At 53.9% G+C, this 15,552-nt stretch overlaps 1 protein-coding gene across 2 annotated transcripts in view; it reads right to left on the minus strand.

The window, feature by feature from the left end:
* The window catches only part of KSR1 (kinase suppressor of ras 1), a 147,272-nt gene that overhangs the window by 36,289 nt on the left and 95,431 nt on the right, over positions 1-15,552 (minus strand). For both annotated transcript variants that reach the window (XM_028166889.2, XM_007183915.2), the window contains exons 3-4: positions 4,952-5,099; positions 364-823 (exon numbers count right to left, since the gene is read on the minus strand). In XM_028166889.2, the coding sequence (XP_028022690.2) occupies positions 364-823; positions 4,952-5,099 (608 nt within the window). The remainder of the gene's footprint in view (positions 1-363; positions 824-4,951; positions 5,100-15,552) is intronic.

The following is a 15,552-nucleotide window of genomic DNA, read 5'->3' on the forward strand; positions in this document are numbered from 1 at the left end:
CTGACCGTGATGGACAGGCAGCAAGACCAAGAAATAAATCTTTGTTATTTTAAGACCCAAAGATCTGGGGGTATTTGTTATTGCAGCATAACCCAATCTAACCTGGCTGACACATGGTATCATTTTGCATGTGTGTGTGTGTGTGTGTGTGTTCAAGAAGAAATCTAGTAGGATTCGGCCCAAACTGATAAGGTAGTCTGGGGAACGGACTGAGAGATGGGAGCATCTTTCACTTTTCATGTTGCATCTTCTATGTTTTTTATCCGTTTTAAACCGAGCCTGTGTTACCTTTACAATGAGAAAACCATAGTCAGAACTTTCAGTAGACGGCAAACTCAGCACCTACCTGGCAGGAACTCTTACCTCATCGGGGAGACCTCGTCGATGCGGTTTCCCAGCTGAGACTCGTGGGACTTGCTCCGGGTGAGCGTGGGGAAGCTGGGCAGCAGCTGGAAGACCTTGCGGCTGGGCGGGGGCGGCGTCCTGGGCGGCTTCAGCTTGGTGTGCCGTCGGAGCTGGGGCGTGGTCGGCGGAGTGACGAAGCTGGGCAGCGCGCGGGGCGTCAGCCGGCCGCTGGTGTGCAGGGAGATACAGGGGTCCGCAAGGCCCTCGCCGGGGCCGGGGTTTGGGGAGTCCGAGGTGGGCAGAGCGGACACGGAGACGGAGCGTGGGCCCTGGGCACCGATGCCCACTCTGCCCAGCAGGGAGCTCCCCGGGGGCCAGGGCAGGCTGGCTGACGAGAGGGTGTCCGCGGGAGGCCCAGAGCCACTTTCCCGTCGGCCGTCCGACGAACTCCAGCCCGAGTCCTCTTTGTGCTCCCCGCCTGCGGGCCAAGAAGTCGAGTCACAGGTGGTCGGGGCTGGAGGGATTCACAGGTGAGGTGGCCAGGGCCCAGGAGCACAGTTCCTTAGCGGAGGCTCCGACTGCCAGCCTTCGCCTGTTTAAGGCCGCTGGTGCACACACACTATCTTCCACACTATCCAGCTGACTGCGGGGGCGCCAGCGTAGATATCACTGTCCCCAGTTTACAGAGAGGAAAATGAGGACCAGGGAGGGAATGCGCAGGGCTCCTGCTGGCAGGTCTGTGGGGAGTGGGCGAGGAAACCCACCCCCAAAGTGGGTGACCTCAGAGAGGGAAGCGGTGACTGACCTCTAAGAGTTAGGGAAGGGAAGCTGGGCTGTGTGAAGGGATAACTCCCCTCCAAGAAAATTCAATCATCGGGAAAAGAGGCTGCACCGACCTTCCGCCAGCAAATTGCCCTGGGAATTTGCTAGAAAAGAGATCCAGCTAGAAAGAGATCAACAGCCACTTCCTTTTGAGAGGAGCCTGTGAGTGACTTTTGGCTGTCCTCGTGGTGACTCCCTGCCTGAGGCCCCTGAGGCCTTGAGGCTCTAGGGGTTCCAACTCAATGACACGGCCTGTCCATTCATTCGAGTATACGCCGGGTGTCAAGGCATTAAAAAAAGACACATCCGTGGTGCCTGAGGAGTCCAGTAAGAGTGACGGACACTTAACACGGCGTGCTGTGTGCTGACGCAGAGACGCATGGGGACTGAGAGGGTACAGAGGAGGAGGACCCTAAATAGCTTGGGGGTCAGGGGGCTTCCCAGCGGACGTGGCAACTGGGCTGGGCCAGCTAGAGAAGAAGTGGAGAAGGTGTACCAGGCAGAGGGAACAGTGCATGCAAAGGCAGGGAGCACACAGCACTTTCCGGCAGCGACTCTGAGTGCCACATGACTTGAGAGGTCAGGACAAAGCCAGGGAGAGGCAAGAGATGAAGTTGGAGGGTCAGCCCACCTGGGGCCAGCTCCGGAGGGGCCTTGGATGTCTTGCCAAGGGCTTGAGGTTTGACCTTACAGGAAATGGGGAGATAGTAAAGGGGTAGGGGCAAGAAGAAAGGACCCCCATCTGCAGACACTCTGTTGTGGGGAAGAAGACACCTCCCTCCTCATATTTATCAATGACTGGAAAGTATAGGAGGGCAGATTTTGACTCAAGGCAAAATGAACTTTCACCCTCTAATCCTTCTACTTTGCGAGTCGTACCCTGTCTTCCTAAATCCGCCCAGCACAGTGAGGTTGCTGAGATTCAGAGAGGCTGTGTACACTGCCAATGCCACACAGCTAAGTAAGCAGTGGGATGGGAACCGAGCTCTCGATCTCAACCACAGCACTGGGCCTCCTCCCCCAAGGCTACCAATGCTGAACAACCTATAACGGCACAGCCTTTGGAGGTAATGAGCTCTCTGTCATCAGAGGTGGTCAAGCCTAGCCCACAGAGCCATCTATTAGAGATGGTGGAGAGGGATTATCCTTTGCAATTCTTAGGGTTTGTCCATTCCATCCCCTCCTCAAATGCCCTTCCTCCTACCTCACTGCATGGTTGACTTTCTATTCATGGATCAACTTGGAGAATGAGTTAGTCTGTGTATTCCTTTATGCTTGCTCTTTTAGAACTGTGGCCAAGACCTACACTTTAATTTATAAACTGGCCTATAGGAGGCACTGAACACACTCTTGTTGAGGGGATGAAAGAATGAGTTCCATGGATCCATGGGCAAGTCTGCCACCAAAGGAAACAAGCCCTCAGTTCTTCAAATTGTCTATTTAATCACCACTGCTTTGAGCCAGCTCATGGATGGCAAATGGCTCTTGTTGTGCATGCCAACACCAGTCAACTGGCAGTGGCTGCTTGAGAATGACTCTGGAGTCACTAAGTAGGAGGAGCTCAGGGATTGATTAGTGATGTCTGCCATGGATGAAGGACGGAGAGTATCAGCAAGCATGATCTTCTCCTGTTCACCAGCCACTGGCATAAAGAAACATCCTTCATCACCTTTCTTAAGACCAGAGACATCCACATTTTCCATGACCCCAGAGGCCTAATACTGAAAAGAGCATCTACTATGCACCAGGCTCTAGACTAAGTACTTATCCTTAACTCATTTAATCCTCACAACAATTCTATGAGAGGAAGTGTTGTTGTTATGTCCATTTTACTCATAAGGAAAATGAGGCACAGCGAGGTTAAGTAACTGGCCAGGGTCCCGTGGGTTCTAAGCGGCTGAGCAGAGTGCTAGGCCCAGGCAGTCGAATTCCACAGTCTATCTTTACTGCAGCCAGACTGCTCTCACCTGGCCCTGCCAGGTGCCATGAAGACTCTGACCGCATGACCTGAGAGACAGGGTGGTCACAGGTACCCACCCAGCCCCCAGCAGGTGCACTCGAAGTGCAGCCACTGCTGGGCAGACCCATCTGCCTGCCTGTGTCCTGGACTGGGGGGTGGCAGGTCCCTCTTGGGGATGTAGGGGTATCACAAGCCAAGATGGAATGAGAAAGAAGCACCTGGAATAGACTCTCTGCCCAGGACCTCCTCGGGGACATAATGGAAAAAGCACCCTCTGAGGAAGAAAACTGGGTGCAAAGCCCAGCTCTGCCACGTGTCAGGTGCGGGACCCCAGACAACTCATCCGGGGCCTCCAGTGCTCTAGCTACAAAAGGAGCTCACCACCACCTCTTAAAAGGATGTTGCCACATGTGTGTCAAGTGCCTGGCACATAAGAAGTGCTTCGTAAATCAGTGATCTTCCTATCTTGGCACCCAGGATGGACAGACAGCAGCCTTAACACACGGGGGTCACCACCACCCAATGGCTGGCTCCTCTACAACTGTTTACAAGGCAGGCATAGAGCGGGAGGGCTGACAAGATCCCCCAGATTCCCAGCTTGGGTGGCAAGTACTTTTTTTTCTTTTTTTTTTTTTTTCTGACTGTTGTCTGAAGGTGACTGACAGCAATGGCTAAATTAATCCATCAGAAATATCTTTTCTCTTGACATAAAGAAAAAAGACAGTGAAATGTGCACAGGTGGCAAAGGCTGAGGCTCAAATCACAGTTCTGCCACCCACTGCTGTGTGTCCTTGGTGAAGCCCCTTACCCTCTCTGGGCTCAGTCTCCTTCTCTGTAAAATGTGGGGACAAGACTGCTAACCATGTCCCTGTCCTGTTTACTCCATGGCACTTGTCAGAGGCCAGATGTGTTGAGGTTTTCTGAACTGAGTGAAGCTCTGGGCTCTGTGTTCAGAGGAAGACTTGGTACAATGAGGCCAGGGAAGAAATTAAGCACAGTCCTCTCTGGGAAAAAAAAAATCAAGTAGAATATAAACCTCAGCGCCTTCCTTAAGCTTCAGGCAGCCAGAGATAAGACAAGTGGCTCAGAGCATTAAAAAATGGAGCAAATTCCATTCATTAGGCTCATTTTAAAGGCTTATCTGGGTAGTATTGGGAGCGTTAAGTAAGGGCATTTGAAGCTGTTTCCAGGGCAAGATTTAGAAAGCCTGCAAATAGTTCCCAAGGAACATTATTCATAATGCCAGGATTATACACTTCGCCTGAGGCAGCCATGTCCACACTCACAGCTGAAACGAGGTACAGTTTCTCTCCTCAGGCTTGGTTCAGGCTGAGCCCACACCAGCGTGTGCCTTCTGAGCACACAGCCCAGCCGGCTGGCCGGCGGGGATGGAGAGAGGAGGGGGAGGGGAGGGAGAGGGCAGGGAGAGGGGAGGGAGGGGGCTGGACTGCAGGAAACTGCATTAGAGTCACAGAGCCCGACAGAGGTGCTCCACAGGGAGCAAATCACGCGGCCCTGCCCAGCAGACCAGCCCGGGGTTCCTAACAATGGCTAAAGCTTCATACTGGCCAGCCCAGTTGGGATCTGGGAGCCTTCTGTCTCAGGGAGAGCCCTCTGCCTCGGGTCAGGTCCATCACACGCTTTCTGAGCGTGGACCCTGGCCGTTCCAAGCTGGCCCAGAGACCCTGATCACACTGGCCCCACCCCGTCATCCATCCCAGCAAAAGCCCTGGCACCCAGGGAACCAGGCCAAGCCTGGGAGAGAAGTCCAGTGTCCAGGCCAAGGGAGAGGGAGAGGGAGACGATGGGGCTGGTCCTACCTACCCAGGCCTGTCACCTTCCGCAGGCAGGTGAGGGCATACTGCAGGCGGCCACACTCCTCGGCACTGGCCCCGCAGCGCCGCAGCGTCTCCTTCACCTTAGCCTCGTTCATGTCCAGCAGGGCATCCAGCGTGAGCTCGCAGAGGATCTCCTGAGGAAGCACAGGACAGGCGGAGAGCCGGGTGAGTGGTCATCCTCCTCCCAGCCGGGGCCAGCCTCCCGCTGAGTGGCAGGGGCCAGCTGCTGGCGGGCTGGCCTCTGACCCGGAGTCACCACTTGTCTGAGGCCACCAGCAGTCAACCCTGGCCCCCGCCCCCAGCGCTCTGAGACAGCAGCTGAAGCAGAGATGCCAAAACTTGGGGTTGGGGGGAAAGGAAGAAAAATACCAGAAAAGTTCCGATGAGAGCGCGTTCCCTTCTCGTCTCTTTTTATTTATTCTTCCGCATAGGAGAATGACGAATCACCACGACTTTTTAGAATGACAAGTACTTCAGATAAAGATAGCCCTTTACAATTTTGCTATCTCTGAATCAGACAAAATCGGTTTCAAATAAAACTGGCTTATGGAGAGAAGGATTACAAAGAATTAACCCTCGCCAAGCACTGTGTAGGTCCTTACTACCCGGCTTTATCTGATTCTCAGTCGGACCCTTCCAAGGTTTCAAGGTAGCGGATATTAAGTGAGATGCCCGAAGCATGGAAAGGACTGGTGCGGACTCTGAGGATGGAGGGGCCACACAGAAGGAACGAGGTGGCCTCGAGGACACAGAGTGGCCCCTGGCTGACCAGCAAGAAGGGAACCTCAGGCCTGAGGCCACAAGGAAGTGGATTCTGTCAAAGACCTGAACGCACGTGGATGTGACTTCTTCCCAAAGCTTCCAGGTAAGAGGCCAGCCTGGCTGACACGCCGACTTTGGCCGGGCAGGATGCTAAGCAGGGAAGCTGGCCAAGCCCGTGGGGACCTCTCCATCCAGTCTTCCTCCTGCAGGACTGTGAGCTAACACATGACGGATGGTTTAAGCAGCTAAGTTCATGGTAATTTGTTACACAGCAAAGAAAACGAATACAGAGAGCGAATATCTGAGTCAAGGCGTAACTCCAAAGCGTATGCTCTTTCCACACATCAAGGAGTGGGGAAACCCCTCCGGCTCTGATTACTTTGAGCCACATGTGATACGGAGCCTGGAGCTCAGAACAATGGGACACGTCCCTGGCCTCAAGTGGCTTGTGGAGTGACTGACATGAAAATAAGTTATTGCAATGCAATAAGATATGGCCCAGCAGAAGGAAAGCTCAAAGAGCTTACGGGACCAGTGGTGAGCTTGAGGGGGTGGGGGTGGGGCGGCGGGTGTTGTCCCCTTTCTGGAGTTTCCAGATTTTCTATAACAGGGAAGGCCAAACATCCCACATCAAATGCTTCATATAAGCTTGCAGTTTTTGATCTAAGCTGATTTTCATTGATTTTATTAGCAAGCTGTGCCTAATTTTACGAGAGCAATGTTATGGCCAGTCAATCCATGGTGCTATAAATCTTAAACTCAAGTGTCAAAACTGAACCTGATGAAGATACCGGCTGTGAGTCATTAGGGCAATGGTTTGGGGGCTTTGTGATGCCTGGGGGGTGGGGCCACATCTGAGGCCTGGCATGTGGCCCCCGGTGTCTGGCCGTGTCCCCTCTCCCCACCTTTGTGTCTTGTATGTATATTCTTCAATCTCCAGAGTTGTGGGAAAGAATCTCATGGCTGTTTAGAATGACTCACACCAAAAATTAGAAATAAACAGATACCCCAAAGCACCAAGAAGCTCATCATTGGTTTGGACAAACCCCTGGTTGTCAGAAATCCTTCCAGACGATAAAATGAGAACTGGAAACCGTTGATAAGAACAACACAGAGAGCAGGCTGATTAGATAATGGTCCCAGGGCAGAAGCTTTTGTTCAATCAATGTGTCTTCCTCTATTGTCTTCAATAACACTCTTCACTGAAATGCAATTTTGACATCTTTTGCCCTCATTTCACTATGAAAAGCTATTTGGCAATATTGTCAAGGGAGAGCAAATGGAAGTGATGTTGACCTTCACAATACAACCCTCCACCTTTCCCTGGGGTGCCCTCAGTTCTCACCCACACTTGTGCATTTCCCCAAGGCTGTGATGACTCAGCAGTTCTCCGGAAAGTGGAGATTCCAGTATCTGCTTGATTTGGGGGTGGAAGTGGATTGATGACCACAAAGACAAGCCTAGGAACCCAATCCCCAATCTAACTACAATGCAAATTCAGATTTTTTTTTCTTTTATATTCCTTTCCTCCCTGCCCACACCAAGTTTCAGTTTCTCAAGCATAATAACTACATTTATTATTACAAACTTTTTTTTTTTAATTTTATTTATTTATTTATTTATTTTTGGCTGTGTTGTGTCTTCGTTTCTGTGCGAGGGCTTTCTCTAGTTGCGGCAAGTGGGGGCCACTCTTCATCGCAATGCGCAGGCCTCTCACTATCGCGGCCTCTCTTGTTGCGGAGCACAGGCTCCAGACACGCAGGCTCAGCAATTGTGGCTCAAGGGCCTAGTTGCTCCGCGGCATGTGGGATCTTCCCAGACCAGGGCTCGATCCCGTGTCCCCTGCATCGGCAGGCGGATTCTCAACCACTGCACCACCAGGGAAGCCCCTATTACAAACTATTTGCTAGTACTTTACAATACGTTCAGGGCTTTGTATACTGTCTCCACTCAAAACAATTCAGCAAGGAGATGCTGTTAAGCCCATTTTATTGAGGCTCAGTGACCTCACGCAGTGCAACTTGATAAGTGGCGAGGCCACAACTGAAACCCCGGTGTGCTGGGTCCCAAAGCTCCTTCAACTGTTCCCCACTGTCACTCGTGAACTTGGGCGAAGCCTTGGGATGCAGCAGCTATCTTGGGGAAAATGATTTTTTTCAAAGTGAATTAAAGGAATTAATTTCTACCTGCTTTCTGGAAAAAAAAATATATATATACATATACATATACTGTAAAATGGAAGTCCTTTGTCTTTAGCAAGCAGAGAGAAAGAATATGTTCAAATCCATTCCCTTTTAAAAAAAAGGAAAAAAAAGGTATTTCCTTACAGCTTCGAATGAGCTGGCAAGTTTCTCTCACTCCCCTGAGACCTCAGGCATCAGTCCACCCCATGGGAATAAGGCAGCAGGGACTGCTTTCCCCTCCCTCCTGTGAACTCCACCAGACCTCACACGTGGATGCGATTCTCCCCCTCCCAGTCACAGGCACAGCCAAGTCGGACTTAGGAAGTTATTTCAGACCAGAGAAATCCAGGTACAATTGTTCTGGATAATCTCTAAACCTAAAGCAAGTTAGGGGGACTTCCCTGGTGGTCCAGAGGTAAAGAATCCACCTTCCAATGCAGGGTACGCGGGTTCGATCCCTGGTCGGGGAACTAAGATCCCACATGCCTTGGGGCAACTAAGCCCGTGCGCCACAACTACTGAGCCCGAGCGCCTCAACGAGAGAGCCCAGGTGCCACAAACTACAGAGCCCATGCGCCCTGGAGCCCACAGGCCACAACTAGAGAAGAGAAAACCTGCATGCCACAACTAGAGAGAAGCCCACGCACCCCCCAACGAGCACTGCAATAAAGATCCCACATGCCACAAAGAAGATCCGATGCGGCCAAATAAATAAGTATTTTTTTAAAAAAGAAAGCAAATTAGGGAATGAGCCTCACCGCCTGCTGACGGTGAACTCACGGGCCTGTCGACAACCCAGCAGGCGAAGCCGCCTTGAAATGCTCTCAGGTCTGAGAGGCCCCAAGGCTGTGGGAGGGCCTCCACCTGCCTGGAGTCACACGAAGATGTCAAGTTGTCTCAAAGCCAGGCGTCCAGACCCTGGAATTCTGGAGACGGGACCAAGGCTGAGCGTCCACACTGCTTCAGGGAGAATTATTGCCCACCCCACCCCAGCTTCTGTCTAAAGAAGAAAATGTGAACTGGAAGCCAGGAAGGGAAGACATGGCTGCCCAGCCTGCTACGGGAGATGCTCTGTGTCCACCCAGCCTCGGGTCAGCATGTGAGCGTGGAGGCGGGCAGCGGGGCCACAGGACAGGCACACTGGCTCCCCGCCTCTGCCCGTTCCCTCGAGCCACGACTTACGTCTCCGGCAGGTGACATTATGTTATTCTTTCTGATAATAATTAGAGGGCAGGACCAGTGGAGCATGGAGATGACTCCCAAGCTGTGATCACGAGACTGCTGCTTCTGTTCTCTGCAGCAGAAGGTGGGGACGGGCTGGGCCAAACACGCTGCGCCCTTCCCCACCCACCCCAGCTGCTGACGGCAACTGGTGTCACAGGCCAGGCTGGGTATCAAATGGTGTCCCAGGACTTACCAGCAGCCACGGGGCTGCCTGGAGTCTATACTTAGCAACCTGTGCTGGCTGACACTGAAGGCCGTCCCCCTAGCCGTGGCCGGTCAGGCGGGCCGTGGAAATGCCACGGGCTTCACAGCCTGTGTGTGGACCGCGTGCTGCAAGAAGCTGTGGCAGCTCAGGACGGAACTCGGGTGAAGGCCCGGGCTGAAGGAAGACAGAGACGCAAGCCCACACTTGGTGTCTCCGTCTAGCATTCTGTCTAGTCCTAGAGCACAGCACGGATCAGTCACGGCAGTAACTGTCTCAATCAGTGCGGCCAGCACGCAAGGTCCATCGGCCGAACCTGGATTTCTGGTGCATGAGCAGAGGTGTCCGCCAGCTTCCCTGGCTGGGGCTTAATTCAAGGGCCAGGATCCTTCCCCACAGATGCTTGCCTGGGAACTGGTCCCACCAGAGAGGCCAGAGGTGGACCCCCAGAACCGTGTGGATGGTGACGTGGGACCCTGTACACCCCTCTGCGGCCAGGGCTCAGTGGGAGGGCTAGGACAGAAGAGGCAGAATAGCTAGGGGTTCCTATGGCAGCCCAGGCCGGGAGCCCCCATGCCTCCAGTTGGCAAAGGAGAACCTGACGGAGGTTCCTTCCTGCCTTCTCTGTCTAAAGAAGAAAATGTGAACTGGAAACCAGGAAGGGAAGACATGGCTGCCCAGCCTGCTACGGGAGATGCTCTGGGTCCACCCAGCCTCGGGTCAGCATGTGAGCGTGGAGGCGGGCAGCGGGGCCACAGGACAGGCACACTGGCTCCCCGCCTCTGCCCGTTCCCTCGAGCCACGACTTACGTCTCCGGCAGGTGACATTATGTTATTCTTTCTGATAATAATTAGAGGGCAGGACCAGTGGAGCACCACCGCTGGCGCTGAGGGAGAGGAAGGGCTGAGACTTGGATAATAATAGTTGGATATTCTGGGAGGCACAGGAGGGGCTATGGCAGTAGGTGCCTGGGTCAGGCGCCTCCTGGGGTTTCCATGGAGATCAGCGGACAGCTTGGGGATACTGGCTTTGTCGGTGGATCAGTTCTGGACCTAGTCACTATCCCAGCCCTAGAAAATGAGAAAAAGCCCCTCCTGGGAGAAGTCAGCCCCTTCCGGGAGGGCTTCTCTCTACCACCTCCCAGCTAGCTGACCAGTACAGCAAAAGAAGGATCAGATTTGGTCCTTGGAACCCTCTTGACCTTGGGCCAGTTCCTGCCCCTTCTCTGGGCTTCAGTTGCATCATTTATAAAATGAGTGGGTTTGGCTAGATCAGATCAGTGGCTTTTGACCCTGGTGGCACCCTGGAATTACCTGGGAGGCTTTAAAAAATGATCCTGATGCCCAGGCCCCACCTCTGACCAATCAAATCAAAATTTCTGGGGGTGAGGACCATGCGGGCAAAAAGGCTGCAGGGCCTTAAGTCTGGCTAAAGTAGCCCAGGGCAGAAAGGGTCTGAGAAGGCAGACCTGTCCTCTCATGAGACCCACACTCCTTCAACCCAACCCTAGCCTAGCTCACGCTCATAGATGTCCCAGGAGATATGCTCTCCTGTACACTGGTGCCTCCCTCCCTCCTAGGCAGGGTAGGGGCTCACAGAGTGGGGAGCCCGGTGGACCCTTCAGGGAGTGGCTGTCTCTGGCCTACGCATTAGTATGTCTGGGCTTAAAAGCCTCAGAAAGTGGTGCGGAGGTGGAGGGATGCAGGAGAAGGGGATCAAGAAAGGGTGAGTGATGAGCATTTATTACTCATCTCCTGGGTGCCAGGCACTCTGTCAGATGAACTATAGAGGTCAGCACATGCAGTCCTCATAACAGCCTGAGATGGATGGTAAGGCTCAGAGAGGGTGGGTAACTTGCTCAAGGCCACACAGCCTGATTGATGAGGCTGAGGCACGGCCACCTCTGCCTCTTCACAGCCAGCTGGCTCTGCCTGCACTGGTGCCCACTTCTTTGCTCTATAAAGTGAGATCTTTTTCCCAGGCCAGAGTCTACCTGGCATCATAGGTCATATCTGGCTTTCCAGACTCCACGCTGTGCCCTATTCCTATGCCCAGCTGGGATGCGCTCCAGCTGCGGGGTTAAAAGCAGCTGCAAGAGGCCTCCCAGTGGGTCTTCTCTCTACATTCCTTTTCAATCCCCTCAGCGGGCCTGCCAGGCCCCCTCAGCCCCCCTCCTGCCCTCTTGAGGAGGCGGGTGCTCTCCAACTCTGCTTGGGACCAGGTCTCCAGCTTCTGGCGGCATCTGCTCTCACCACAGCCGCCACCGTCACCCCAGGGGGCTGGGCCCACCCTCCGGGAAAGCCTGTCTTGTGGCTGCCTCCCAGGTCTCATTCTTCCTCCCATAAATCCCGAGGTACCTAGTGCAGGAATTGGCACACTTTTTCTGAACAGGCCAGAGAGGGAGTATTTTCAGCTTTGCAGGCCATATGGTCTCTGTCACAACGACTCAGTTCTGCCATCAGGGCACCAAAACAGCCATAGACAATATGGAAACAAATGGTTGTGGCTATGTGCCAATAAAACCGTAAGTATGCACGCAGAACCTTGAATTTCATGTAATTTTCACATGTCACAAAATAGCCTTGTTTTGCTTTGTTTTGTTTTTCCTACCAGTTGAAAATGTGAAAACCATTTTTTACTTCGAAAGGCTGTGTAAAAACCAGTGGTGGGCTGGATTTGGCCCACAGGCTGTAATTTAGCAACCCCTGACCTCGTGGGTCATTCAGCCACTCAACAAACACACATTAACTATGTTGGGCTCCATTCCCTGGTGGCCCTGGGTCTCACTGCTCCTTTCTTCCTGCCTCCCCCCGTGCTGACGTGTCTTCTCCCCATCCAATCCCAGCACACAATCAGCAGAAGGGGAACACAGTGGAGAGGCAAGGCAGGCCCACATCTGCCGTCTAGGCAGCCTACATTTTGTCACCTTTCTCTGTGTCATCAACACACATTTCCAAAACTGCTCCTCCTGGATGCTGTTTGAAAATGGCCAGATGACCAGGATTAGAGAAACATACACACACCAGACACACACACACACCCCCCCCTAGGTGTGGGGCTGTGTGCTTCCCCCAATACACGCTACTCCCAAAATGGACAGAGGAGATGGGTGGGCTTCTGTAGCAGGGGGTTCTCTACCCCCAGGATGCTTGCTCACTGTGGGAAAGAACCCACTAGACTCTCCACTAGACTCCACAGTAAAACTCAAACCAAAAATGGAATACTCTAAAACAAACAAACAAGAGAACATTCAAACGTAAGACTGGGGTCCGGGTAGGAAGGGGGAGGGTTTGACGGCAGCCAAAGAGCTACACTAGCCCTTGGGTGACACGTGGCTCCTAGGGAACAGGCAGGTGGGGAGTCCCTCCCCGTAGGAGCAGGGCAGTGCGGAGGGGCCAGAGCGGGGGAAGCTGCAGGGGTCAGGGGCCTGTCACCACCTCAGCCCTGCTCCAGGGCAGCAGCTTCCCCACACATGCAGGCCCTCGTGGCGTCCCTTGTTGATACAGCAGATGCACGAGCAGGGTGGCAGTGGGCCGGCAGCTGGGTGAAGAGGAGGGCCTCCGGAGGGCGGTGGTGAGCGTGCAATGGGCCATCCCAACAGGGACACTTTTGAGACGGGAAGCGGGAGCGCTGTGAGGAACTGCCCGGGACGACAGCCCTGGCGAACTGGGATGCCCAGTGATCCTCTGCAGAGGGTGCAGGGAGCAGGGCACCTCCCCAGCTCTCCTGGCGGTAAAGGCACCGACAGAAATAAACAGGGGCTCTCAGGTGTGACCACGTCTGCGGCCGGCTTTGTTGCTGTCTCCCGCTCCCAGGTCTCCCCTGGACAAACATACCAGTCAAGTGAGGATTCCCAGAAAGTCTACTCTGTCTCCTCCGCGTCCGCAGCATGAGAGCTCTGAGTGCAGCCAGCCAGGGCGCCCTGCCCAGCCCCACGGCAGAGCACCCAGACTGGCAAACGGGCCTCAGGGCACAGCGACTTCGCTCAGGGCCCTGGCACATGCCTGGCCCCAGCGGTGGTCTGGTGGGCCCTCCTGCAGGGCCAGGAGACAAATCACAGACCCCTCCACCAGAGGGGCACGTCCCAGTGTTCAGCACACTGTCTGTCCTTTGGGGCTGTTTATCAGTCTGTCTGTCCAGGGCGGGGAGGGGGGATGAGCCAGGCTGCGGGACATGAGCCCAGAGCTGGACACCTGAGAGGCAGGCTACTTGGCTGAGGACAGGGGCCCATTGTTTCAGAGCTGTCCCACAATGGCCAAGCGGGAGACTGAGATCTCTCGGGAGACCCTGGAGGGAGGCAGCCCCTCTCTGTAGTTTTCCAGAAACCCTGTAAACAACTCCTGCCCCAGAGCAGCAACAGAGCCAGGACTCAAGCCAAGGAGGCCATCACCAGAGCCACCAGGAGCTGAGGGTATGAAGGGGCCAATGGGTATTCATGAGGCTGGTGAAGAAAGAAGGAGAAAAACCCTTTCTCTGCCAAGGTCAATGGCAGAATTCAAAGGACCCTTAGAGACATTCTAGTCCAACACTCATTTTATAAAGGAGGAAACCGAGGCCCAGAGAGGGGAGGGGACCTGCCTGGGTCACCCAGAACAACAGCACCAGGACCAAGGCCCTGGTGACATTGACCAACACCGGGGACCAACACCAGGATATACCGATCCCTGGGAGAGCTCACCATTTTCCACGGTGGGCATTCCTTACCCAGATGTAAAGATGTCATTCCTTTACAGGTTTTCTGAGCTGCTCTAAGAGGTGAGCCAAAGGGAAGACTTCCCTGAGATCTGCCCTGAAGATCTTTTCCAAAGGTGCTGGCCTAAGGGACACCATGCCAGGTGCTCACCTCATGGGTCCCGAGCCCTCTGGAATCTGGAAGCAGTGGGGTCCTGGGCTCATGGCCTCACCTGGAGCCTGGCAAGTCCCTAATGTCTTGGTGACTCAAAAGATGGTGGGTGGGCAGAAATCCTCGGCTCCACGTTCTTGCCCACCCCGACCCATGCCCACTTCAGTGACACATCTTTCTTATTTTTGTAAAGAAGAAGCAAATCGCACATCACCAGCTACACCCAAACACCCAGGTTCTGAGCTGAGCGTTAAGACCCACCCGGGGCTGTGGCACATTGATTCTCACTCAGCTTCTTGACATGCTTCCTCTTTTCACAACCAATCTAATCATAAGTGAACAACTCCTGGTACTACGGCCATTTGTGAAGTGGCCTGGGCACAACTGCTTAGTTGCTAAGGGAATTGAGGTTCAGAGAGATTAGGTTACTCACCTAAGACACAGCAAGTGAGCGATGGAGGCTAGATTGGACCCTGGTCCATGTACCTCCAAAGCTAGCACTCATAGCCTCTATAGGGCTTGGCCCCCCTTATCTGGTTGACCAGAAGCACTGAGACAGGGCTGGGCCTGCCCATACAACGCTGGTTTCTTAAGCTCCTGGCAGAAGAAGTAGGCTCAAAACAAGTGTGTGCCCTGTTCAGACCAAAAGCACAAACGGGCCCAAAACCATTCACTAGAAGGGAAAGATCTATTTCAGTAAGATTCCGACGGGTCCCCACCAGCCACCTAACTGCAAAAAAGAAAGGGAATGAAATAATGAAGTGGAAGGCATGTGCTACCCCAATATGCTGATTTCTCCAGATGTGTTCTATAGACAGCAAAGCAAGGACCCGGAGCCCAGCCAAACACACTCCTTCCAGGCTCTCATGCAAAGTCCACCTGATCCCAGCCCCCAGTGCCTACCTCGCAACCCTCCAGCCCGCGCTGGTCTAGGCTTTGTGCTTCGCGCAGCACCACGGGTGGTGGGGTCCCTGTGCTCCTTGTAGCCTTGGCCATCACCCAGCTCCACAGGCAATGCATGACGAGGGGCCCAAGTCCAGGGTCCCTAGCTGTCCTGGTCCCTGGTGCAGTGTCCCAGGGAAGGAGGTAGGGAGAGGAGTTTCTGTTTTCATGACTGTAGTGAACAGTCACTGCAGCCAAAAATAGTCTGTGCCGGGGAGCTGGGGAGTCAGCACATACCTCCCGGAGCAGGTGCTGGGTGTAAGACACGGAGACTCCAGCGGGCCTCACTGCAGGGGGCCGGGTGTGGGGCAGGGGCCAGGCACCCAGGGTATCTGGGATACCAGGCTGCAGACAGAGAGGTGTTCCCTGCCTCACTGCCCCCCTCCAAAGCGTCTGACCTGAGTCAACGAGGAGCACGATCATCTCCCTC

Source organism: Balaenoptera acutorostrata, chromosome 20, assembly GCF_949987535.1.
Source record: "Balaenoptera acutorostrata chromosome 20, mBalAcu1.1, whole genome shotgun sequence".
In the NCBI taxonomy this organism is placed as follows: Eukaryota; Metazoa; Chordata; class Mammalia; order Artiodactyla; family Balaenopteridae; genus Balaenoptera; species Balaenoptera acutorostrata.